The sequence below is a fragment of the Colius striatus genome, chromosome 9 (assembly GCF_028858725.1).
Source record: "Colius striatus isolate bColStr4 chromosome 9, bColStr4.1.hap1, whole genome shotgun sequence".
In the NCBI taxonomy this organism is placed as follows: Eukaryota; Metazoa; Chordata; class Aves; order Coliiformes; family Coliidae; genus Colius; species Colius striatus.
Genome location: NC_084767.1, coordinates 30,061,780 through 30,088,212, shown reverse-complemented (window position 1 = coordinate 30,088,212; position 26,433 = coordinate 30,061,780). Strand labels below are relative to the sequence as shown.

The following is a 26,433-nucleotide window of genomic DNA, read 5'->3' as shown; positions in this document are numbered from 1 at the left end:
ACTCCTCCCACCTCACCTTGGCTCACTAAGGCCCTGCAGGCTGTGCATGACAAAAGGCTACCTAAAAATGGGGATTCAATCATAAGAGCAGGAAAAGCCCTCCTCCAGTGAGAGCTGTGCTTTGAGCTACACCTTGCTCCCCTATCCCCAGGAAATTAACATCTCCTTTTAGAAAACACAATTTAAAAAAAAAGAAAAAGAAGAAACCCTGGGGAAACTAAAGAGTTCTCATGGTGAATTTTATTTTGTAAGCAACAATATAAACATGTGAATAAGAGCAGGTATCATTTGCAGGGCTGGCCTTTGATCCAGAGCACCCTGAATCTAGCAGCCCTCCAAGAGCAGATGAGGGCAAGCCTTCGCCTGTGACTCCAGAGGCTACCCAAGTTGCAGTCCGCCAAGACCTTTGTCATTGAAAGACCAATGCTTGAATATTTGCTATTACCAAACGTATGTGCAATCTCAGAATGTACTTCCCACCCCCACCCCAGGTTAAAAAAAATAAAATCATATAGCTGCAAATCAGTAAAAAAACATTGCTTCCAGCTTAGTGAGACTGAAATGGCCCATTGGACTATAAACTGAAATATCATTCTGGAGATAACCAATTGGTTGTGACACAAAGTACTGTATTTACAACTCAAAAATATAACTGTTATATAGTTTAATTTATAGCAAACTTAATACATTAGTGTTTACAAAAAATTCTGGACTCAACTGAAACAGCATGCTGCTTGGTAAGTTCTTTTTCCTTCCTCTCACTTTAATCGAAGAGACCAGCAACCTTAAGAGCTTCTTCTGTGATCCACGCACAACTTGCAATTGTGCCAGATGCTGAAAAACCAAAACACTTCCTGCATCTCTAGAATCTCGTTGCTTGGTACCTTCTATGACTCAAGCTGTACAGTTCAAACCTTAAGCTGTCCTTGAACAAGTCCCATACACATCTCATGAAAGCTACTCAGATACTAACCAGGGCGCCGGCTAATGTTACAGACAGGAGAAATACCTTATCCATATGACTAGCTCACACAACAGCAAAGAGGAAATATAACTACACATTCAATCTCTTATTCTAACAGCAAAGCTGCAAACTCCATTGCTTAAAGATACTTCAGTAAATGAAACAGTACCATACAGCTCAAGAAACTTTTTTAAAAAAACCCAAACATTGTAATAGTATAAAAAGTTGTTTACTGGTGTTTCTACTATAAAGCTCTTTGTTCCACAAATTAAAAGTGATAAAATAATTAGATATGTTTACAGTGATAAGAGACTGCAGTGTAGACATTTCAGCTCACATTTTTCAGTACAACACGGACCGTGACTGAATCGTTAATACACATCTAGGACATAGAGCAAACTGCAGACATGAAGTGCACACCTGAATAAGGGAGTTTACCCACTGGCACCGTAACTCACTCTCTTCAGCCCTGCCTCTCCCCTCCAGAACAGGTTGTAGGCAAAAACTGTATCCAGAAACTGAGGCACGTAACTACTTTGAGTGCAGGAAAGCAGCTCTTATTGAGGAAACTGCGCAGAGGGAAAGCGAATGCACACAAACATACCATGGTAAATTCCCAAGTTACATGCCTACTACTTCTTCTTAGATATGTTGACATCTGCAAAAGTGAAAATGTACAAAAAATAAAAACTGTCAAATAAATAAAGAGTACAGATGTTAATCACATATATAAAGAAACGTATTGGCGTACTGTATGCAGTATACGGTATATTCATAGAATCATGTGGGCTGGACAGCACTTAATAAGGAGTCACGTGCTAAAGGCACAACTCCTTGTCTCTCTCCTCCAAAAGATCTTATGGTTTCTGGATATCAAGCGCAACCTTTTACACCGATGCATAACTCGTGCATCGTATTTCATCTTTGCCATATCTAGGATGCTTTTCTTTTTTGAAGATCCACAGAGAAGTCCAAAAAGTTTTAATGGTCTGAAGCCCAATTTTTTGCAGCCCTGCCATGCTACTTGGTCTCTTGGGTTTCCCACCAAACGAGGTTTTAGTAATTGCACAGTATATCAAGCCATAGTTTTTCCCCACGAAACGGGAGGCAATCTTATGGACTCTTCCAAATTCTCAACTGGCATTTTCTAGGCTCCTGAACTGTAGGCAGGTATTATGCTCCAAGGGTGTTACACAAAGGCTGCTGAAACCATTGCAAGTGATGTAACGATAGTGAAGTGTCAAGTACATCTGCTATAATACAGAATCAGGGTCTAGGTCTAGCAAATGCTATATCCAACATAACATTTTAAACCATGAAATATTTTATGCATTTTCCTTTTTTCTACAAACATTGTTGCAAACTTGCTGTTACTTGTGTCACAAGGTTCGCATTCCTAGTTCTCCGAGGATTTGTAATTCAAATGTTTAACAACCATATCTAAGCTAGGTACACGTAAAGAAGACATTGAAATTTCAAGTAAAATGAACTGTAGCCACATCTACTGGACTCAATACACGTCCCGACATCTAGATTTACTTTGATAAGTTATACAAATACATAATACATTCTTAAATAATGAAGACCCACAATATTAATTTGTGAATCTTCCCACGTTATAAAACCACTTTTACAGGAAGGTTTATCCACCTGTATTACTGTTTTAGTTCGCAGTGTCTCTTGCTTTCCTGCTTCCACAGATTTACTGTACCAGTTCTTAGGCTTTGGCTATTGAAATCTCTTTTTCGAATGAGGCAACACTGGTTATTAAGGCTGTTTCGTTTTGTTTTTTTTTTCTCTCCCGTGAAGTTTTGTTCTTGACTACGACACCATTTTCCAGAGCAGAATGACTATCTTGTGTCTTCAGGTTCTGTTTTTATGACCTTCCTTTCCATGTTGTTAAAAGCCGAATGAGGAAAATCCTTTAAAATACCAAGGCCTTCTGCATGAAGAAAAAAAAGGAGAAAAAAAAAAAAAGATGTTAAAAACACTGCTTGAACCCATCTGGCTTAGAATCACCTCAATTACATCACAATGATGACAGAGCAATCACTGCAGATTTACTTCAACTTTCTCCGGGAGCAGGGTTTGGTGGAGATGTATTCTTCACTTGCATTTTTAAAGGGACGCTGTAAAAATCCCTAACTAGACATTTCACTACGTGAATTACCACTGGGACTGGGACAAACTGCAGAAAAGGTGAGCTACAATTGCAATATACAAACTTACATAAATATACAAAATACATGTGGAAGATATAAACTTCTGCCCAGTCTTCAAAACAGCTGCTTTTGCACCTTGTCTGAAATAATCTTTCTTACTGCATCTTCCAAAGTCAGGTGGGATTTTATTGCTCTTCCTCAAGTGTCAAGAATTCCTTTCTCTATCTCAATGTGCTGATAAACAGAAAAAACTACTCAGATAACATATCCCAAAGGAAATGGTGTCTTCTATCAAATCTAGAATGAGTTTCTCCCAGTGCCAGAGGTAAATGACAAATTTGCCAGAGAGCAAAAATCAGTGAATGGGAAATCCAGTTCAAAAGACATAACTGTATGATTTGCTTCACAAATTAGTGCTATGTCTCTAGAAACCAGAATTTTAAAAAGTCTTCTTATAAAAAATCTGATTCCTTTATACAGAGAGAAGCCACGTTATAATCAAACTGCATCACAATGACAGCAACATAAGTGTTTAATGGTAATAGCTGGGCCAAGCACAGACACGTGCCAGAACTTGCTCATCTCAATCTAGTTACTACACCCTCTAAGATTGTCCCAAATAATACTCAGTCTGCTTCCAGATCAGCAAGTAACACTCCTCTTGAAGCTTTGTCCAAAGCCTTGCTTAAAAGGTTACATGCAAACACTGCACTTCTAGCTTCTTCTCTCAGAGACATCATCTATTTGTAAGCTCATCACAGGCTTTGTAAGAGGTGGTGGGTAATTTACAACAGACAGCACTAACCAGAGGACTGGGACTTGGCCTCACCACTGGGGTAAAGCCGGATCAAATCACTGCACAGAGGTTTTCCAACATGCTGCTCTCCATCAAGTGAAATGTGCTGCAACTGCCTACTTGGCAGATTTGGCACACGGAGATTCAGTGGTCTTTCACCTGAAAGGTGTACATAATGAAACATTGATGCATTAAAAGCAAAGCAGTATTAAATAACAGGCAGAGACAGCAAAAGCATATCCCAAATTCCAGCTGCTCAGGGAAGATTTCTAGCAAAACAAGGCTTATGTAAATACGTTGCTCTGCACACTATTCCACAGGCACTGCTACAAATGGCCACTCAACCATAACACCCCAAATTCTTTTATTTTTAAATCTCTCTTATTCTGCTCAAAAATTCCTTTGAGATCCTTAAAAAATCATATTCCCACTGCACAACCCCTTTGAGATCCTAAAAATTCCCACTTCCACTGCACATTAGATAAACACCATGAAGAAGCTTGCACTGTCAAAAAGAGATGGATCCACACATCTAGTTCTTCCTGTATACTTGTGTACTGCACTGCCTGACCAACACACACAAATGAGAACGTAAATTTTACTGCTTACTTCTATGAATTCCCTTAGTTTCTCCCTCTGCTTCATCTCTTTCCCGGCCCTTAAACAAACTAGCTCTTGAAAAACAGATACAGAATTTCTGGTTTTACTTCTTGTGCTTATAACACTTTGTCTCGTTTCAAAACAGTAAAAAAAGCCAAACAGAAAGTGTTCAAACAAAACAAACACTCCTAAAATTAATTCAAGCTAAGGAATAGCCAGTTGGTAAACTAGAGAGATAATCACAAAACTGTAAGCTTTGTGAAGAATAACAAGCTAGAACATCATGAGAATCTGCTTGGTTCTAAGTACTTTACAAAGCCAGCTCCTCAGCTTTTATTCCTAGACTGCACCATTAGGTAAACAAAGAGCAGTACCAACTACATTACTTGCTTTACTTTCCGTTTCCACAAAGCAAGAACACAAGCAGGTTGGAACAGGGAGGCCCAAGAAGGGTGTGGTGTCTCCCTCCTTGGAGGTCTTCAAGACTCACCTGGATGCGTTCCAGGTGCAATCTGATCTAGGTGGAGCTGCTTCTACAAAGGGGTTGGACTAGATGATCTCTAAACGTCCCTTCCAACCCCTACCATTCTGTGATTCTATGATTCTATGAAATGCAACATTCTGTTTTATTGTCAAAACAAAGGATAAAGCTAGAGCCAAGTTCTGCCCTCAGCAGTAGCAGTGCACCTGACCTTCCTCACTCCCTACGTTATCCACAGGGAAAGCTGTCTGTCCAGATACATTAAGCAGAACCTGACTGTACATCTGATTGCATTATTTAGACTGTAAGCACTTCAGGGCAGAGATCTCATCCATTCAGTATTCTGTACTAGATAAATAACCGCTGACAATGGTTGCATAATATCAAATGCATTTGCTGGCAGCAACGTTGTGCCTGGAAGCTACCATACCTTGTCCATCAGCATTATCTAAAGACATGCCATTGGGGCTATGCTCTTCTGAGTTTTGTCTGTAACACCCCGTGGAAAGACGCCTCTCTAATGCAGCCTGGTTGCAAAGAAACTCCATCTGTTTTGCCATCACCTTTTCTGACTGCAAATAAAGCAAAAGAAAATTTTTTCTCTATATACATACATATAGTGAGTCAAAACACGGGGGGGAAAAACAACATCAGATGATAAGACTAACATCCTAGATATAGGGTTTTGTTGACTCATATGTACAGATGTGTGCTTTACAGTTTCTTCAAAACTATCAAGCAAACAAAATATTTCTGCACCTATAGAGATTTTCATACTGTATGCCCGAGTCACTCAAGAATACTTAAAATGCAAACTGCTGTACTTCATCCACACAGAAATGCGACATCGAATTTTCTTCTTCCAAAAACACACAAAAAACACTTTCTACACTTCAGAACTGCAGGTTACATGACGAGAATCTCAAGAAAAGGAAAAAATAATGTCTTCATTATCCAGTTAGCTCTTTTCAAATATATGCCTCCACAAAGTATTACAAAAAGTATTCCAAGAGCAATGGCAACATCTGCTAAAAACTTATGCCAAGATTTCACCAGACATCTTGGAATCTTTATTTTAGGAAACAGCACTACACAAGCTTAAAAATCTGCCATTCTGAAAGTGTAGGATGACAGTATGTTTGTGGGGGATAAAGGTGTGAAATGTCTGTCTAGAAGAAGAACAAGACCTATACACCTCTAGAGAGTGAAGCTAAACAATGCAGTGCAACGTGGGAGGAAATGGCGTCTGAATGTTTGTCATTGACTTTAATGCCAAGAGAATTCTAACTTTCAATATAATCTTGTTCTTGAGAATGTAAATAAGCATCTTGCAAAAATAAAAAGAAAAACACAAGTTGAGAAAGTTAACTTAGAAGTGTCACAATGAACATAAGAACAGAAAGTGTACAAACTAAACATCTATGACTGATAAGGAAAAAAAAAATATCTTTCAGGTAATACTGTAATCGTTTCAACTAGGACAGTGGCTTATTGATTGCAGAGCACTTCACTTTTCTTGGGAGATGACAAAACCCCTGATATCCCATGAAAGCCTGCTTACTCAGCATAGTTCAACAATTTACAAATACAGTGACACCTTAACAGACTAACAAAATCTGAGCTTCTTCAGCACAGTGATGACCCTGACAGCAGAGTAATGATGTGACTAATATTCACTTACTCTGGGTTAGAGTTCATCTTCTTCTGCAGAAGAACACTGACAGCTCAAGCTTCATCTTGGGAGGTAGGTAAAGAAAGAAACTATTTTCAAATAGTCTTAACTTTGCTACTCTGTCACTCTTGTTACAGCTTTAGAAGTACAAAATAATTTTTACAAAGAATACACAATTTCACATCCATGCTATCTTTGATCTTTGATTGGGATAAACCCTGAATTTTAAACTGCAACGATGCTTCTGATTGCCACAGAAAAATCTGTAGAGTTGCAGATACATTTAATCTTCTAATAAATCTCTAGTCCACTGTTACGTAGCAGTGACCAATGAAAACTATACAGCATAAACAAGATGAAAATAAGCTTGCAAAAATCAAGTTTGTTTAATCATTACACGACATCAGAGCATGCAGCATGTGCTTTTTGATGTATCACAATGAACACATTTGTATGACCATATACTAATTTGCAATAGGAGGTGGTAAGTGATGAGGTTACACATCTAGTCTCAGGAAACAGGAGTGACTACATTTGCCCAAATCAGCTATACAAAATAAATGTGTTGCAACTTAGCATGATATCCCTCCCTGGCAACAACTGGCAGTAGGAGATGCCTCAGGGCTGGGATATACTACAGAAAAGACACAGAAAGAATCTGAAACCTGTCTTCATTTATAAAAAGCTCTCTGGATACTCGAAAATACTGCACTTCCTTCTTAGAAAGGCAATTTATCCTCTTGAATCCAGAGGTTCACTATTTCCTAAATATACTGGCCTTCTTACAGGAAATGTCAGAACTGAGGACTCTAGGACTGCCTACTCTATTCATTTACACTCAGTAACTTGAACTTTCCATTTATAGCTAGTAACACAAGCAACACACCACATACTGTACCAATAGTACCCTACTTGCTCCCAATAGGCAATCACATATTTTCAAGCTTACTACGCTAGACCTCCTTGGAACAAGTAAGGGTAAAGCTGTAGCACTGTGTCAGAACAGTTTTAGAAAGTAAACTCAAATTAAGCGTGATGCAATCACAGCCAAGCTAGGTAGCCTTTGAAAATTGACAGTAATTACTTTAGTCAGCAAAATAATACATGAAAATCAACTTACAAGGACATGGCCTGTATTATTCATGGTGTAGCGTAGTTGGTTTACCTGGGAATTAAGAGCTGTTGAGTCTTCACTCTTTCCTTTTGCCAAAGCAAGAGGCATTTTGTCTTGCTGGTAGAGTGTCTGTACTGTGTCTTGGAAATCAGGATAACCATCCTATTGAGCATAAGAAGAAACCAAACACCAAGGGGGACACATTACTGATTTTTCTTCACCCTCTGTATACTCAAAAAAAACCCAGAACCAAACCACAACAAAACACTCACCAACTTCTGTGAAACTTCTGGACTGCAATCTACATGTTTATGCTATCCACTTCACTGACATTTGTGCACAGCACACACACACACAGCCCCTCTACAACAACTGACATATATCTAAAATGGCATACACATTCACATCTCATCTCTCTCAGTTTCAGGTGAATCCAGACTACTGTTGTCACTGACATTAAACAAGCTTACACTCAACCTTGCCAAGTAGATTTAGGCCCATGGTTTCTGTCACTCACTACATACAGCAGCTTTGGATATTCTTAAAACAAAAATCAAGTTTCTGTGTAGTCAAGAACAAGGCACAGCAGCTGGATACGTTAACCTTGAGAAACTGAGCAAAGCCTCCTGAAAGTCAACATATTTCACACAGAACTTGTGCTAGTATCGCAAAAATGAAATATCATCATTTTAAAAGACTTCACATACTATGGGAAATCATGATTCAATAGTTCTTTCAGTCTCAAATGCTTCTGACATACAAATCTCTCTTGCAGCTTGTATATGCACCAATAAAGCAAATAAAGTTCCTATGAAAGTCTGCCAGACTCCATTAAAATAAATTAATCATCGAAGCAAACGTTCAAGACGAGAAATTTATCCTGCTCATCATTATAAAAGGAAAGCTCATGTAAAATAGAGAACATCCAGAAACATTTACAAAAGCACAGTATACAGGACTGTTAAAATGTGAGAGGAAGCCAGGGATCTTAAGACAGACCCAAATGTGAAAACAGTGACATCTGTCACTGAGGATACATAGGCCCAGGTATCAAAAATATACCAAATTAAGTGGGTTTGCTCTATGTGGATTCTAGAGGCACATGAATGTAAATAACAAGATTTTTGACAATAGCTGGACAAATGGGTTACAGCCCAAGAACAAGACAAGCACTCTTTCAGAAAACCCAGAGGGGAAGGACTACAAGGTCGATGCTATTGGCAGGCTGCCCCATGACCTGCGGAGTGGTAGGCAGGCCCTCAGTGCAACTTAAAGCCAATAAAGCTGTTCTTTATGCTCAGGGAAGAAAAAAAAAAAATAGCATATTGCTTTTATCCACCCAACATGTACGCAAAATTTCACAACTGTGTAAACTGTCACAAAACCTTATGCTCTAGAAACAAAGGTTTTGCAGCACATTTCCATGAGCATTGATCACTTTCATAGTTAGACCTGAATTTGCTTGGGAGAGAAAAAAAGATTATGTGTAGGAAGATGAGAAACTGAATGCACAAAACCCCATCACTTAGGATCCTATTTTTGCAAACAAAACAGGTAACACAGCTCTTTAAAACCTCTCTGTGATCACTTGCCAATACAAAAACAAAGACTGTTTCCTGAAAGTGGGGCCTGCTGCCGTGACTGTCACCTGTCAGTCAGGCAGAGAACTCTGGGATGACGATGCAGTTCTGGATCACCCTGGGAGCTTTTCCCCTCAGTTGGCTGTCAGTTCTGGGTCACCCTGGGAGCCCTTCCCCTCAGCTGGCTGTTGGCAGTCAGGAGCAGGCTGGGCCCTGCGACCACCTGCCCAGAACCAGGTTTGCCTGGAGGTTCCCTTTCCCTCTGTGGTCAGGAGCGCCTGCTGCATGCACTGCATCATTTCTGTTTTGCCATGCTGCTGCTAGGTTGTTTTTCAAACAGCTTTGTGCAACAGATGTTCTCAGTCCCACATGTGCTTTTTTGCTCCCTCTAATGACATTTTTCCCAGGCAAACAGTAGCTTCTACTGCTTTTGCTGTTTTTCTGAAAAACATAAATCCCACACTTGGACTGGTTTTCAACCTTCTCAGCAATGGTGGAGGTGGGCCTTTTCTCTCCTCTCCCTCCACTCATCCCAGCACCAAGGGAAGATGCTTCCTCGTAGCCTCCACTCAGGTCTTCTTGCCCTGTGCCCCCTGACTCCCACCAAGCTTGTGAAATCAGGTGTTGCAAGCTCTTCCCATCCCTCTTGTTCAGCTGAATGGAGACACTGTCACACAGAACAATTCCTTTCTACCACAGACAGCAAAATTCTCTTTCTTTGCTCACTTGGCTGTTTGCAGTGACTCTGAAGGGGAACCTTGTCAACTCGACAGAAAGCAGCAGCAATAAGTAGCCTCTCCCTCCGTGACTTGTGCATGATATACCTGTGACTAGCTTGGCTTTCTAAGCCAGAGCCACAACAGCTCACTGCTTGAGCAGTGCTGCTACTGAGTCATGGGGTGACAAAAATAAGGGGTGCCCCCGCCCTGCAACACCTATGCAGGATTAATCCTTGGCTCTGCAGCAAGATGTACCATCATTTCCATCTCTATTTGCTTGTCTTGCTCTTTGTCCAGAGCAGATTTAGGAACTACAGCCCTTTTTTTATAATCTGCTTCCAAATCCCAATTCACTCCATTTCTTTTTTCATTCCCTCCACACCTTTAGTCTGTCATTTGCCTGGAATTTTTTCACTTCTCTCTACACTTCACTCCCACAGCTCGCCCACCCACTCTACGAAGAAGAGGGGGAGAGCTTGCAGGGGAAGAGACACAGGCTTTTACAGGTAATTTGATGTAATTTGTGGTATATTGTTTCTCTGTAACGCTTGTGTGAGGTTCATATTCATGAAGAGGATAAATTTACAATGGTGGCCGTAAGCCGGCAATGTTGCAGCCTGCACACACAGCTCTGCTAGCTTTGCTCAAGGATGACCTTCAGAGCTTCCCTGGAGGTTTTTTTTTAAGTGTTATTATATTTCAGGAAATTAAATCATCTTTTTTTTAAGTAATCTTTCACACTATGCAAACAGGGTGTGAGGTCTTTTCAAATTCAAGCATTAGTTTTTTTATACCATGCTCAGCAGAGACATTAATGACTAATGGGTAAAAGAATGGTGAATTAAAATACAGAGTTTAGCCTTAAAACAGAAAAGCAAAATTACCTTCGCCAAAGAAAAAAAAAAAAGACAGAGCTAGTTACAAGAACAACCACAAAAATATCACCCATACTCAGATCTTCTGCATGGTGTCAACATGCCAGTCAGCTAAAAAAGCCACAATAAAGCACTACAGCTAGAAAAACAATATAAGGAACTCTAATCCAGGACAGAAGGAAAAATTTACAGCATTTATTACCATTTCCTTTTAACCTCTACCTTTCTTAAAACAAAGAAAAAAACCCCTCAACACCCCACAAAATCCTCAAACATGGTACTTTAAAATCTTTTGTTTTTTACAAAATGCAAGTCCCAAGAAGGCAAAACACCACATGTAGAAGTGATCCCACTATGTAGTACTGCATCTTTTTTTCATTCCTTTGAAGAAAAGTCCATGATTTACAGTGTACCTCAGAATTATAATGCACCGAAATAATGGTTTACTCCTTAGAAAACTCCTAAACTTGTAAGGAAAAAGACATTTATACTGATAACAACACTGGTCATTTCATAATGAATAACGCTGTGCTATCAAATAAAACATTATCTCATTCAGTTTAATTTTCAATTTCCTATTTTGGAAAACGTGCTGTTTCTGAAACAGTCATTTGCACAGTTAGGACATGAAATTTTCACAAGCACTTAAAAACATGACTGGTAATTTTAGTTAAGAAGAAAAGATTTTCTCAGATGTGCTGAACTAAAAAGCATCCAGAGAAAGAAAGCCTCAAGACTCTTTAAGATTTCACCACGCAGAAAATAAGAGCATGTATATGCCCTAAGGCTGCCCAAATTTCCTCCTCTTCAAACCTTCTAAAGATTCAGAATTTATTTTTCAGGATTTTCATTTTACTTTTTCTTTCAATGAAGATCTGTAGAAAAAAAAAGCACCTCTCTTGTACTGTGTCACTTTAGAGACTTGCTCATCATCAATTATTCCTGAATGAAGACAAAACTTCCTAATGCTGAACTCTAATAGTCAATGAAATACTATTTCAAGCAGAGGAGCAGCAGATCCACTCCAGCTCTTATAAATTTAGGACTAGATTGGACAAAAGAGAGGAGACTCAAGCAACCATCCTGCAACGTGTTGGTCAAGGCAGATGATAGTGAAACTTTTCCCTGCAATTTTTTGAGGCTCAAGGAACAAACATCAGTCAAGAGTAAATCCCAACACCTGTAAATGACATTACTGACTCAAAGCTACCAGTAAATACTTAATGCACATATATATTTTGTCTTATATACATTCTAACCAAAACTGTACAGTCTGATGGAACTTCAATAAATAAATATAGATGAACTCTCTGTCTATTCAAATTGACTGCTCTCACCTGGGATTGCTGCAGAGCAAACGACCCTGTCCAAGTAACAAAGCACTGCACTACTGAAAAAAAATGAACACCTTGGATTTGGTGCCCCATTAATCACAGATTGAGTTACACGTGAGAAACACATTCCATAACGTGCTGCAAGCTTCTCATACACTTAAATAATATATTGCATATCTGTGTCATGGTGTACGTGTTCAAAAGTTGGAGGGGAGGGGAGTGATTAAAAGGTCTAAAATTTCCCTTCCAGCAGTGATAATGGAAGAAAAAAGTAAACTATAGATATGCTACTCCTGCACTCCTAATAAGAAACTCTGAGTAGAACATGCATTTCACTAGGCAACATATTGTGCAGGTGCATACAATAGATATACATGTGCTTTATACACAAAACTAATTACACAAACCCTAAATTAATATCTACAGGCACACACACAATCTTTAATTAGCTTTTAATTAGTCTTTAATTAACTTTTCAATATGATCGGTTTTATAGTTCATAGCACAGTCAGAGATGGCTAATATTTTGCCATCAGTCCTTATCCAAAACTCCAGATTCTGAGCATGACCAAAAGCTGACTCAAGTGAATTAAGCAAACCCTACCTCACACAGGCTTAAAAGCAAAAAGCCTTATGGGAAGACATTTCCTACAGTGCTCACACTTATTCCACCACAGAAGTCAGTCAGACCCATTCCTCCCCCTCCTACTCACTCAGAGTGCAAAGCACTGACAGCAACTTTACCATAAAGCAAATCCTACTCTTTACCCCTGCTCCTACAGGCTTCCCTCTATCAAACATCTACATTTGCAGAGATGGTGTTGATGTTCTCCCCTTCTCTCTCACACCCATCAACTTTCTGTTAAATATTTTCTGACAAATTTCCTTAAGACAGATCCCTTCAAAACAAAAGTGAATTTTAGCATGCATAGGTGAAAACAGGAGTCACAATACTGTACCTCTATCTTGATTCTCTTCGGTGACAGCTCATCCCTTTCTCCACATTTAGATCTAGAAGAGAAGACACATACACCATCAGCAAACAGTGCATCAGGAATGCCTGACCAGCAGAAATAACAATGAAAAACAGAGTCAAGGAAAAAATAAATCAGGCAAGAAACAGTGAGATGCACAGAAAAAGCCTCCAATTCACTTGGACATGGCAGTAAACATCACTTGAGCAGAGGAATACAAGAATCTTGTGTTGTTTTTAAATGTGTCGTAAGACTTGTGTACTCGTTTTCTGAACGGAAAGATACCTGAGCACAGACAATTACAAAAATGTCTTCGGTGTGGCTTTCCCAGAATGGATCTATATTTACATGAATCACTATGGAAGAAAGGTGCCTCTTATGGTTTTCTGTTGCTCTCTAGAAGCGTAAGAAAATGTATTTTGAAAGGGTATCATGTTACACGTAAGGGAGTTAACGTTTAAAAGCAATATAAAAAAATTAAAACCAATATATAGAAAGTATCAGGACTTTCAATTATACTTTTTTACAGTTTCAGTTGTACTTAAAAGTTGTGAAGACTTTGTTACTGTCTCATAACAGCAGTTAATTTAACAGAATAGTAACAGCTGAAATTAGGTCTCAGCTTCAGTTTCTTTAATGTAAGTTTGTAAGCCACTCCCTACAACCTCATGTTTTTCATTCCCTGGAAACTAACATGCCAAATCTGAGCATGGGAAAAAAAAAAAAAGACATACATTGAGAAGCTTTGGCTACTCTGCCTATTTACATTAACCTCAAAACACACAAATGCCTCCAACACTTGAAATGCCAGCCTCTCAGATGCACTATCACAGCAAAATCGGGAAAACTAGAGAGCAAATAAAAAGGTCATGCAAGACAGCTAAATTTGAGCAGTTTAAAGGCTTCATGACTTAAATAGCATTCTACCGTCCTCTGAAGAGCACTTTGCTAGCTAAAGAGCAAGAAGAAAGTATCTCTAGTGTTTCAGAAGAAATGCCATCAGACTAATCATCTTGCTGAAAGCAGAAGTCCTTCTAGTTAATTAGAGCCTTACTTGGTGGTCCTGTAAGTGTACTTGTACGTAACTTCTCGAGAGATCTGCCGAGCTAGCGCAAAGAGTTCATCTCTCCTGGTCAACAACGCGTTATCTTTCACGCACAGCTGAGCGGCTGCTTCATTCACCGTTAGCTGGAAATTAAACACAGAGATTCATCATTTTGCATACTGTCACCCATTGTGCTTGTAAAAGAATCTGTTCTGAAATTAAAAAAAAAAAAAATCAATAAAAATCAACTGCAAGTAAAATTACCTATAATTGAATACTAAACCCTAGAGGGTTTCTTCAGTTTATTTATACCCTTCCTAAGCCTCTGGGAGGAGAAAAGATAAAAATGTAGTTGGTACATTTAACATCCCTTAAAGAAAAATGTTATTGTAAGACACTCTCAATGTGCCTCTTTCCAGCATTAATTAAATCTCAGTATAAAACAGTAGCTCTGAGTGTTCACAGTGTTTGGCTCCCAAAGGCTGGTTTACAGGGAATACTATTTTTATAAACGCAATATGCCCAGGACATGGGAGGAAAAAAAAAAATCCTGACAGTGTGGGTACAGATGGCTTTCCCTGGTGAATACAGCATAAATTCTGTAGAAGGTGATAGTTTAAGAAACGATTAAACTTTTTTTAGCTATGTTTCTCACCCTCGTGTTTGTGAAGACTATCTTCAGGCATGAATCAAATGTAACTTGTTTCAAGGATGTTTTTCCTGAGCCTGCTGGGACACATTTCTAGTGTCTCTGCTGCTGGCAATAACTTCATGAAGGAAAAAAAAAAAAGCCTTAAGGCTCAAAATGGTTTCACAATGCTCTTCAGGAGCCTATTGGAAGTGCCAATACTGTCATGAGTTACACCAGCTTAACAATACTGATGTCTGAAAAGCCTACGGTCAACAGAATGGACAAACAACAAAATTGTTAACACAATGAGAAGCACTGAAACTGAGATGCTGGAGAGGAAATTTCCTGCTCCTTCCACAGTAAGCGGGGGCTGGAGACATTTTCACTTCTTCCTCAGCTGAAGAGACAACACTTGTAATAAGGCATAACAGCAAGAGGTCAATAGACTACTATAGGTGTTTTTTTCCAAAGTGTCCACAACTCTATTTCTAGAAATTAAGCTGCTTCAAACGGGCTTGGCTTTTCACAAATAGGAGCACAGTTGCTTTACTGCTACTGTTAACAGCATGTTCTGTATCTCTCTCAGGCTAGTGAATATCACAAAGCAGCTACTTCTTCCAGAGCACAGTCAGCATATTCATGACAGATGGAGATGTGCCACCCCCGGCCCTTGATCTGGCAGTGCACAGGGTGATGAGGCTAAGGACGGGCAGGACTGCACATGCGTGACCTCAGACACCAAAAACACTGCTGGTACAAAAAGTGCTTTCCATGGAAGTGGACAGAGGTGAAGCTGAGGCCAGATCAGCAGGTCTGCAGTTAAATGGCATCTCCTGGGAGAAGGAAAAGAAACTGTCTCCTTTACCCCTCTCTCTACCATGCTGCAGAACGCTACTTTTGAATCAAATCAGAAGCCAGCAACTCACCCAAAACACCACGTACTCCAACCCTGAAGAATGGAAGCTGTCATACGACAGGAACAACACACAACCATGCTTCCTTCACTGCAGTGCTTCACATCATCCAGATTAGAAAAAAATGTAATGTCTAATGCGGCACTTGCTTCCCAAGGAGGTTGAAGAACAAAAACATGTATCAGAGGAGCTGAGATGGTCTCAGCAATCTGTGCCCGTGCAGTATTTCGAGTAAAGCCTCACACAGAACTGCTATCTCATAAGCATTTTTTCCTGTGTTTAGCATAAAAGCCTCTGTTATGAATAGGGCATTTCTTCAAGTGCCTGAATGCTAGTCAGAGTACAAACTTGTCTTTAACAAGCAAATTAGGTATGTTGGCTGATCCTAATTTTGTCCATACAGAGACTAAATCTCACAGAGATCAGATGTACAAAGGTCGGAAGTTTAATCTATGAAACATCTCTAGGCTATATTCCTACAATATAGTGCACTAAAATAAAAAACTACTACCCCTTAGACAGGAACAGTTGTCCTACAATGTCTACTTTTTCAGAAAAAACACAGGGGAAAAAAGAAAAAGATATGAAAGACTAATACAACACTGATTAAAAGAATTACCATGCAAAGGAAGCATTAATTTCTGTAACAGTGACAGCTGTTACTTTGCTGAGGATGAATAGTATGGCTAATGCTGACAAAATAATTTGAGATTTTTTTTTTCACCCCTCAATAAGGTGTTGAGAGTTTGCAAAGAGCTGAAATGACTGAAAATGCTTTGGGTAGTTGTAGGCAAATGCTGTTTTTCCTAATTTATGAGAAAAGCTAAATGTCTGTCTGTCTTTTTCCTGGTTTCTTATTTTAGGTCACACCCAGACTTACAGAAGTACATCACAGCTTCCTGCCTTTTCAGAAGGAATGATACTGAAAATACAGAAAATACAGAAAGTATCACATGCCTAAAAATAAAGTTTCTGTTTGCTGGAAGCCTTGATGATATGAAATAGCACATAAGCATATAGGTTCTACAGAGAGGGATGGTACACTCCCATCTGATGGGGTTCATAGATTCCCTCCCTAAAAAACACATAATGGAATAACAAGCCCTTCAGTTTTGATGAGTCAGCAAGAGACCGAGCTAGACAAAATTTATTACTTGCACTTCTTATTCCTGTTTCCCACACTATTAAGTAAGATTTTTTTGTTGTTGTTTTATAGGTAGAGAGACAAGCACTGAAATATTAATAAGTAAATTACAAATCTGACTCGAACACACACAGGTCACCAAGTTCAAGGACATGCCTTGTGCTCATCCCTCCTCCAGTCCAACTTTTATGTTTAAAGTGCTCTCTGTGCTTGAAAAGCTGTGTAATACCAAGATGACGGGATGGATTAAGGACACTATGTTTATTAGTTTTGAAGTGTCTAAAAGATTCTGCATCAGATTTAGTGCTAGATCAGTGCCTAATGCAGACAATCCTATCAACAGTACATACTTCCAAACCACTTCAGTGTCTACAGCTCTCACCAGCCTCTAATGGCTGCTCAAGCCCTCTGAGACCCTCCAGTGTTCAAACTGAAACAGACAACATTTCCACTAATTCACCAGTAACAATTCCATCAAGTTTGATTTTTATTTGCATGCAACTCCACTGTTTGAAGAACTAGGGATACCCTGATCTTTACACTAAGGGGATAACCACTACTTAGGCTTTTAGAATTCATAGTGAAATTGATTCAGCTAACCATTGCCAGCTACAAGAAGAAACCTTGAACTGCAAGGCAGAATAAGAGTCTTGGAATGTATTAACACATGCAGAAGAATCTCCGGACAAGCAGAAACTTACCTCCCTGGCTGTTTACGGTCCTTCCCTCTGAACAGCAAATAATTTAAGCCATCAAAACCAAAAATCCATTGAAGTTGAGTATACAAAGTGCAAACTCTAGTTTAGAAGATTTTAAACCAAAAAAAAAAATCAACAACAAAAAAGGTCTCACTGCTACTATTTGTCTATCTTCTGCTTTAAAATTAAAATGGAGATAACACTGTTCAAGACAAAACTTTGAGCAAATTCGTCTTTCTTGCATGTGTGCAGTTCCCATCAAGTTCAGCGAGGCCCCAAATGCATGAGGCATAAGTCAACCACATACTCCTTTGATCTTGTTCCCTTAATTGTAATAAGCAATAGAAATATTTCCTGAAGCCAAACCATGCTCTCATTCCTATTTTAAACACAGTTTTATAATGATGTAGTAAAGATCTGTAATGCAGTGCTAAAAAAAAAAAAAAATCAACTAGGCAGAGCAGTTGTCCTTTCTTCCAGTTCTTTGCTACTCCTTCAAACTACCACCCCACTATTTGCTCCTCCAGCTTTGTATAGCCACTCCTGAGCCTACCACGTGCCTGATACAAAAGCTGCCCCTTGGCACCAACCTCACATTCACACTGCCGGATGCCAGGAAATTATTCTACAAGAAGTCTGCCCAGACTTCAGAGTGTTTTCTGCAGCTAGTATCTCAGAGGAAGACTGTGAAAGTGCACATCTGTACACATACATCTTGACTGCCTCCATCCTCAGGTGGCAAGAACCCTCTCTTTCCAAATCCCAGCTCTGCGGTAATGTACACAGGGCATCTACACAATCCTTTCAAATCCTGCCTAAGTTACTCTCTTATGGGAGACACTTCCACAAGGTCAGGAGAGTAAGGCAAGATCTGTTTTTGCAGGATGAATTCACAGATCAGAAGTGTTCAACATAAAGCTACAAAACACCTAAGTGAGAGCTGCACAACTAAAACTGTGTAGCAGAAATGTAGCTGTGCAGAAATGCATCAAGTGTCCTTGGAAGCACCTAGTCTAGTAAAAGCCCTTGCGAAGTCACTGCTGGAAATGTGCAGCTGCCTTATAAACATAAGTACATTACCAAAATGTAAAGAAATGGGCCTTGTTTGCTTCTGCCCACCTATACAGAAGCATAAAGAGAACCTAGTCTTAAGCTATAGATCACACACCTACAAAACTTCTTCTCAAAGCAAAAAAGGCTAAAGCCAGTACAGTTTTTTTGGCACTCCTGTAACACAAATATTGCCTTTCCTTTTGGGAGCTAAGCCTTACAAGTCAAATCTTAAATCCAACTGAAATTTTGCAATCACTGTTAACCATGAAAATGCTGATGCAGCATTCATATCAACAGCACTTTGGCACTACTTTGAATTAATGTTTGTTCTCCTCTTGTACTGTACTTTGGCACTAGGGAACTACTCCCCACAGAGACACACCTATTACATTACAACATATGCAGTGTGAGCCTCAAGAATGCTGGAAGAGAAGTGAGGGAGGCCTACACAGACTTTTTAGGACAAGAGGGAAAAGATGCTACAACGGTATTAAAGGCTAAACCTCCAAATTACAGCCACTCATCCTCACATAATCTGCACTTGACTTGTCTGGCTTAAAACTACCGTGTCCAAAAAAAACCCTCAGGTTGTATCACTAAGCTTCATCCCAATTCAAACACAAAACAGCCCACCCCACCAGGTTTAGAGATCTCATCAGCAGATTATTTTTACCTCAAGGGTACAAGCTACAGAGCAGGGTCTCAAGCTGAGAGAAGGCAGCTGAGGGTACTAACCAAGCCAGGTGATCCTGTTACCAGACACAAGCAATTTTAGCTCTTAATCTTCCAAAGCAGTCTACTCTCAAAGCACAGGGGAACATCAAGCTGGTGCCTAGAACCCTGAAGGCCATCCTCGGTGTGCTACTGGTTCACTATTCCAGTGCCAAACTATTGAAACCCTCTGTCTGATAGGCTGCACCGCTGACTGAGTAGGCTGATGACATTGAGGTGAAGTCACCAGCACATGCAGCCACACTCCCACCCAGCAAAGGGCACTTCTACTGCACCCGAGATCTCCATTCTACAGCACAACTGCCTACAGGTCCTGGAAGATGTACAAGTCTCATAACCTGGTGAGAAGTGCCCATACAAAATGTGTACCTTGTGAATAGCATCTCATAAAAGACATAGGGACAGTGGAGGAAGCCCACTGTCGTTCAAGGTATTTTTACCTCATGGAGGGTGAGATGCTTGCCATCCTTTCTTTTTGAGTCAAATCTGCCATATATTGCACTGTACTTCCTGATCTCTTCCTCTTTGTGAGGGTCCTCGTCACTCATCTCAAAGATGTGACCAATCATCTTTGCCAGTTTCTTATTTGTTTTCAGTAACTCCTTGACTTCATTCAAGTCACTTTTGGGCAGGGAGGGAATCATACGTTCTACACATTCGGCAACTGAGAGAGCAGCAGCAGCATCCAGGGTCTCACTGTTTTCTTTTGGCGAGGCTGGCGAGCCCAGGTCAGCTGGGGAGAGGCTGTGTTCACTCTCTGTGGTGTGGTGTCCTTGCCAGAGCCTCGGTTCGCTGCCGCTCTGCAGCGATAAGTTCCCCACCACATCAGATTTGCTTGCACTCACACTTTGCACGCATGTCGTGGCTGCACATTTTGGAATTTTCAGGTGAGGCTCTCTGGTGCTGCTGTTCCTTTCGTAACTGCTGCAGGATATCCCCAGCCATGCAGGAGACCCTTCCGGCAGCTTATATATTGGAATGCTGCTAACCGGTAAGGAGGTGAGAGGTTGGTTGAAAAGACCAGGGTTTGTGACCCAGTCTCTCAAAGCCTTCTGCAGCCTTCGGACATGAAGCGGCTTGCTAGCCATGCCTACAAGAGCCATGATTTCCAAAAACTCCTCTTCACCTGCTTCACAGAGCTGCTGGACATCATCGCCACCCTGCTGAATGAAGGCATCAAAGTAGAATAAGAGATTTGCTTTTTGTAGTATTCGATATAGCTGCAATTCTCCAAGGGTTCTGGGTAGAGCTGACGCCATCACGGATGACAGCACCTGCAAATGGTAAAGCCAGAGAAGATGAGCACCAGAATGCCGACATCCAGACACTTTCCCCCCACCACCCATCCTTTCTGTAAGGCTGTCCACTTAAGAGGACAGGATTTCTTTCTCTCATAATGACAGCACATACAGAAATGAAAAAAGAGCCAAAAGCTCTATTTTTTGACAAGTTAACTTAACGGAAACATTTGTGAAAAAACAAATCAGCAGATAGTGGCAATGCATCTACAAAAAAGATGATTCAAAGATGAAGCCAGCTTGTTTTCAGCATTCCCATTCATGCTTGCTCCCAAGAATGTAATTCAATATTGCTCACTGTTTCTACTTGACTGTTATATCTTCAGATCAAAACTATAGCAAAACACTCTGAAAAACTACTGAATACTTGATACCCTGAATAAAAAGAGCTCATCAGTTTAGATTCTTCTTAATTCTCAAATCATTATGCCCCATAGCAGTATGGAGGACTGTAAACAGGAAGCAAAGGAGAAAAGTGCTTCACAGAACCCCAGAGGACTTAGGAAGCTGGATCAGTAAAAGGGTGTTTCAGAACCTAGCATTTCCACAGTTTTTTTTAATTTCACATGAAAAGAAGCTAATGCCTTTTGCTGATCTTATTTATGGCAGCAACATCCACAGACAAAACAAAAAAACACAATGGATTCCAACAGACATAGGTAAAAAATGTTATTTTGCATTCACCTGCCCTTTCCAGCTGCTAACAGGCCTGTGTGTCGTTGACAGTTATGTGGAATACCACTCAGCAATTTGCTCTAAGGGCTCCCCACAGACAAACTGCAGCAGTATTTCTACCCTTACAGCTTCAGAAAAACACATTTGCACAAGTTTCAACTTCATAAAAGCTGCTATCCACAGTTATCCTGCAAATAATAAACTCTTCAGAGAACTCTAAGATCTCACACATATCCCTCTTCACTCTGTGATGGCTTTCACAACTACAAGCAGATAATTTCCAGTATTACTATATTAAGCTAAAGCACCAATCAATAAGGTCTAAAGCATGTAATTTATAATTGGTTGGTAAAGTAACTAAAACATGGAGCCAGTCTACTAACATTAGCCTGGCTCTACTGTCTCATCGCACTTCAAAAAAAAACCCCAGTCGTAACCTACAGGACAGCACTTACCGAACCATTTGCCCACACTGGGAGGGAAACTAATGTGCAACTCCCTTCCTCCCAAAATTTCACTATAGGAATATATGCATGCTTAGGGACAACAAGAGACTGATAACCAAAAGTAAAACTGATGTAGAAATTATTTTTACAATATGTATTTTTGTATATTAGGTTTTTTGGGTTGTTGGTTGGTTGGTTTTGGGGGTTTTTTGTTGGGGCTTTTTTGGGGGGGTGGGTTGTTTGTTTGGGTTTGGGTTTTTTTTTTTTCCAATATGTGCTTTTTTCTTCAGCAACTCAAAATAAATGTAGAGATGTAACAAATGAAACTCTAACTTCTATTTAGGAGGCATCAAAAAGATCAGGCTTTTACCACAAAACTTTGATTAAGCACTACTAGAGAAAAGTAAAATTAGGAGGCCAACAGAAACTTCACAAAAATGTACGTGGCAGCAGCAGGACACGTACAAACAATCTGTTCAGGAAGAAAGAAAAGAAACAAAAAGCACAAAAAAACCCCAAACCAAACCTACCATCTGCACATATTCTTTGTGTTTGTAAAACAGAATGGACAGCAATAGCCATTTAGGTGTGAACTGTCACCTCAAGGAGCTGCTGGGGAGCTCAAGAGCTAGTAAACTGCGCACTCCGAACTCAGGATGAAACTGGAAACATTTAAGAGCTATGTAATTTAGAAATAACATTTAGCTTTTGAAAATAACAGTCAGTTGCAGAAAAAAATTAAGTACTGTCTACACTTAAAAATGTGAGAGGCAACAAGGAAAATGAGGAACATCACTTACAGTAATCCTTTAAAAGGTACATAATTTAGTATTTTTTAAAATGTCATTACTTCAAAGAATTTCTTAGAAAAACCCACCCAATTCCATACAAATTTTGACAAGACAAACAAAAACTAAGAGCTTACCATTTAGTGGCATTTCAGTAAAATGCTCCTACCTTCCCATTTCAAATTATGTTGACTTTCAACCATTAATACCCCAAATGAATTTATATAACCGTTACAAAGAACACCCATTTGCTCTGAAAGTCATTTGTCTTAGCACAAAATCTACATAAATGGACTTTATGCAGAGAGCTAAATTGAATCCTGGGAGGACTGTGGCAGCAAAATTACGCACAGCCCAAGAGCTTCAGGCAAGGCATGCAGCTCATTTTTCCAGCCCACAGGCTGGAAGAGCAGCAGCCGTCCAGGAGCTGTCTTTACCTAGAAGTTTCTAATCAACAAATCTCATCACAACAGATAAAACTGGATTAGTATGTACTATGGAGGTGTCAGTAGGGAGTCCACAGTTCAGACTATCCTGAGATTCGTATTTAAAGCAACACTGAAATCCCTTTCTTTTGTACTTTAAAGACCAATCCTGTTTTTCAGATTTAGTACAGTAACCCCTGAGATCAGGGCCATGCAATTTTTCCACTGACAATTGCTAGGGACGTCTGCAGAGAAGGCATTTTCAAACACTTCTTTTCGACCTCTCTTTCGTTAAATGGAGTTACTTCTGCACTCACGTCAACAATATCCCAAGTATTTTTTATACTTTCACAAGGGGAAGGCTCCCTCCCCTTTTCGAGACAGCTTCACCCTGCCAACAGCGACCCTGCTTTTCCAGACATTGCTGGCCTACTCCAATGGTTCGGCTCACCTCACAACCTATAAAGCCTGGAAAGCAGGTAAGCTACTCGACCTGGAGGATTAAGATGAGGCTTAGGAAGAGGACAAGCAACAAACAAGGTTTGCTGAGAAAGCAGAGACCGTTAACCCAAAGGACACACAGCTCTGCTTACCTACGCCTGTGCACACCCACTCAAGTCTCAGCATCGCGCATCTTTTGGTTGACCTTTAAGCTGCATCGAAGAGACCTAAAGTACTGCTTTCAACCACTATTTTTCTCAACTCTTAGTGCAGCAGGGGCCGTGCTTTTGGCACAAAGGGTGAGCATGAAAAGAAGTTATGCAAGGAGAAGACACAAGGCAAGCTCACAGCAGGAGACTCGTGTACACTCCTCACTGAGGAGAGCACTTCAGGCCAGCCCCTGGGACACGGTATGTGTTCCCCCTCTTCTGCAGCCTGCTCAGCAAGACGTAGGCCATCTAATGTGTGACTCCAAACAAACCTGGCTTGGGATTAACAGCCTGGTGATGTCCTCTGGCAAACCCCAAGAAGTTAACCTGAACAATCTGCTGTCCTGGGAGTGAGCAAGTACACCCTCTACAGTATGGCCAACTGCAAATCCTTCTACAGCAAAAGATGGGAACACAAAGCTGGCATGGCATGGGCTGCAGGAATAAATGAATGCAGAGGTTGTAGTTCGGCTGCCGCTTCTCCCTCTCCTTTGCTCACTGTCCAGACCAGTCAGGAGTGCAGGAACATTCAGGGAAGAGCGGCTGTCTTTTATGTTTTGCACATACAGAACAAAGAAGCTTGGAAACTCCCTGTAATGGACAAAGCTCTTTAAAACACATGCAAGGTTGCACACTGTTATAGCCACAGAAAAACCAGGAAATCACAAGTTAGACTTTTGCTCAGCTTTTGCAACCCACAACCATGCATTCTGATTTTCCACATTACCTCATTCACATCCACAGCCTATCACCCCCACACTCCATGCCCTCCTCTCCAAATGCTGGATGTCACCTTAACTCTGACCACAAACATAAGTCCTAGGAAAAAGGAAAACAAAAACCACAGAAACACCACACAGCACTACTAAATATTTGTAAACAATCAGTGCAGGAATCACAACCTTTTCCTGCAACCACCTCCCTCTATCAAGACAACACAACTAGCAGTGGCAGTAGGCCAGCTTAGCGTCTTTAACCACGGGAAAACACCCATTTCTTCCCATTCTGCCTAGTCCCAGTTCAAAGCTGCACGTTTCCCGGAGGTGGCAGGACGACAGGTGTCTGCAGTAAGCAGGTGGTGGATGTGGGTGATGTATTGGGAGAGTGAAAACTTAAAGAGTTGCAGGATTCGATCACGGGGCAAGGACTTCCCTAGCCGTTTTGCTGCTTTTTAAGGTTGCACTAGAAGTAAAAGTCATTGAGCAACTCAAACTGATCTTTAGAGATTTTTATTTCAGGTGAATTACACTTGAGCTGTCACTAATTAAATGAGGAACACACACAAGGAGAAAGTGTGAAACATCACATTTCTGTATTGTAGGCAAAAGTGATTATTTCATTATATATCTTGATCACTTTGAGCGTTTTGAAAAGTCTCTGAAGACAAACCGGATTTGGGTTTGAGATGGCTGCTTTGCATATTCATTACATTTTTGCAGCGTTTCCAAAGGACTTTTAGCAGAAGAAAATTACACGTAGCAGAAGTGAGACTTAGCAAATTAAACAGTCTTGTCTAGCTCTGAAAGGTGCCAAAATACAACCTATTGAGTTCCACATTCAAATACAGATGCGTATCGCACCGCAACTAATAGAAAAAAATGAAACGTGTAAAAAAAAAAAAGAAAGAGACCGAGATAGTTCCCGGTTCCCGCCCGCTTGGTGCCCGCGTCCCACCGAGACTGCCCCGGGGAGGACGAGCGCCGCCACGCCGGGACCGGGCAGGCCGCTGGACCGCCCCGACGCGAGGGACACCGACCCGGCGGGAACGCTGAGGGGTCGCGGCCTCCACACCAAGTTCGCTGCGGCCAAGCCCACTGACAAAAAACACCCTCGAGCCGGGGCCCGGCATCCCTCAGGGGGCGGTGGCCGCTTCTCGGTAGCGGCTACATGGAGGGTGGCGGATGCCCGGGCTGCGGAACCACCGAGCGCCGACTGCTCGTCACGTCCCACCATCGGCCGAGGGTCGGGCGAAGCGCAGGGAACCACTGCGCGGGGGCTGGCCAGGGCGGGGGGCGGAAGAGGCCGCGCAGGGGTACGGCACCGCACTGCCTGGGACAGGAGGCGGCCGGTACCACAGCGCCGCCCCCTCCGCCCCGGTGCCCTCGCGCAGGGCCGGCAGCCCGCCACCGGGGCACCGCCCCCACCCGTCCCGTCCCGTCCGTCCCGCCCCGCCGCCCCCGCTCTGCGGCACCCCCCCCCCCCCCCGCGCTGCAGCGGACACGGCGGGGACGTTTCTGTACTTTCCTCCCACTCCCCCGCCGTCCCGCCCCGTGCCGGATTTCTCCGGGAATCACCCACGCACGACCCGCCCGCTCCTTCTGGCCGGCCCCCGCGGGGCTGGGGCCAGGTTGCCCCAGGTCCCCAGGCCCCGAGCCCCCCGCGACCGTCGCGCACGTACTCTGCAGTATGCTGCCACCGCCGCCGGCTGCCCGGGGCTTCCTTCGATGCCGTCCCGGCGCCGCAGACTCAGCCCCGCCGAAGTTCCTGCCAGCGCCCCCCTCGCCTGCGCACCGCCGGCCCAGGCTCCTCCTTTCCCATCGACGGGGCGGGTGGGCGAGTCAGTCCCCGCCACCGCCTCGCTGCCGCCGTGGGGGCGCCGCGCGGCCGCCCTGCGCAGCTCGCCTGGCCCCGGCCGCGCCTGCCGTGCGCGGAGGCCGAGGGAG

At 41.6% G+C, this 26,433-nt stretch overlaps 1 protein-coding gene across 6 annotated transcripts; it reads right to left on the bottom strand.

The window, feature by feature from the left end:
* Nucleotides 1-220: 220 nt before the first annotated feature.
* Nucleotides 221-26,433, bottom strand: NAB1 (NGFI-A binding protein 1). Of its 6 annotated transcripts, none has more exons than XR_009819241.1 (9): nt 26,169-26,433; nt 19,929-20,762; nt 14,326-14,459; nt 13,257-13,308; nt 7,796-7,951; nt 5,434-5,575; nt 3,932-4,081; nt 2,615-2,906; nt 221-1,622 (listed from the first exon to the last, which is right to left on the bottom strand). XR_009819241.1 is itself a non-coding variant. In XM_062002130.1 (9 exons), exons 3-9 carry the CDS (start codon nt 20,745-20,747, stop codon nt 2,815-2,817), a joined length of 1,545 nt encoding a protein of 514 aa, XP_061858114.1. In that variant the 5' UTR covers nt 20,748-20,762; nt 24,498-24,589; nt 26,169-26,433; the 3' UTR covers nt 221-2,814. The 6 variants fall into 6 exon arrangements, 5 of the variants coding, with proteins under 5 accessions (XP_061858114.1, XP_061858113.1, XP_061858115.1 ...); XM_062002130.1 differs by adding an exon at nt 24,498-24,589 and having other exon boundaries at nt 221-2,906; XM_062002129.1 differs by having other exon boundaries at nt 221-2,906.

Excerpts from the sequence above, each read along its gene's own strand:
- NAB1 (XM_062002130.1), bottom strand. The coding sequence starts at position 20,747 with ATGGCGTCAGCTCTACCCAGAACCCTTGGAGAATTGCAGCTATATCGA. Across the intron at positions 14,460-19,928 it reads AGCATCTCACCCTCCATGAG|CTAACGGTGAATGAAGCAGC; the intron begins GTAAAAATACCT and ends TTTAATTTCCAG. Across the intron at positions 5,576-7,795 it reads ATAATACAGGCCATGTCCTT|TCAGAAAAGGTGATGGCAAA; the intron begins GTAAGTTGATTT and ends CTTTATTTGCAG.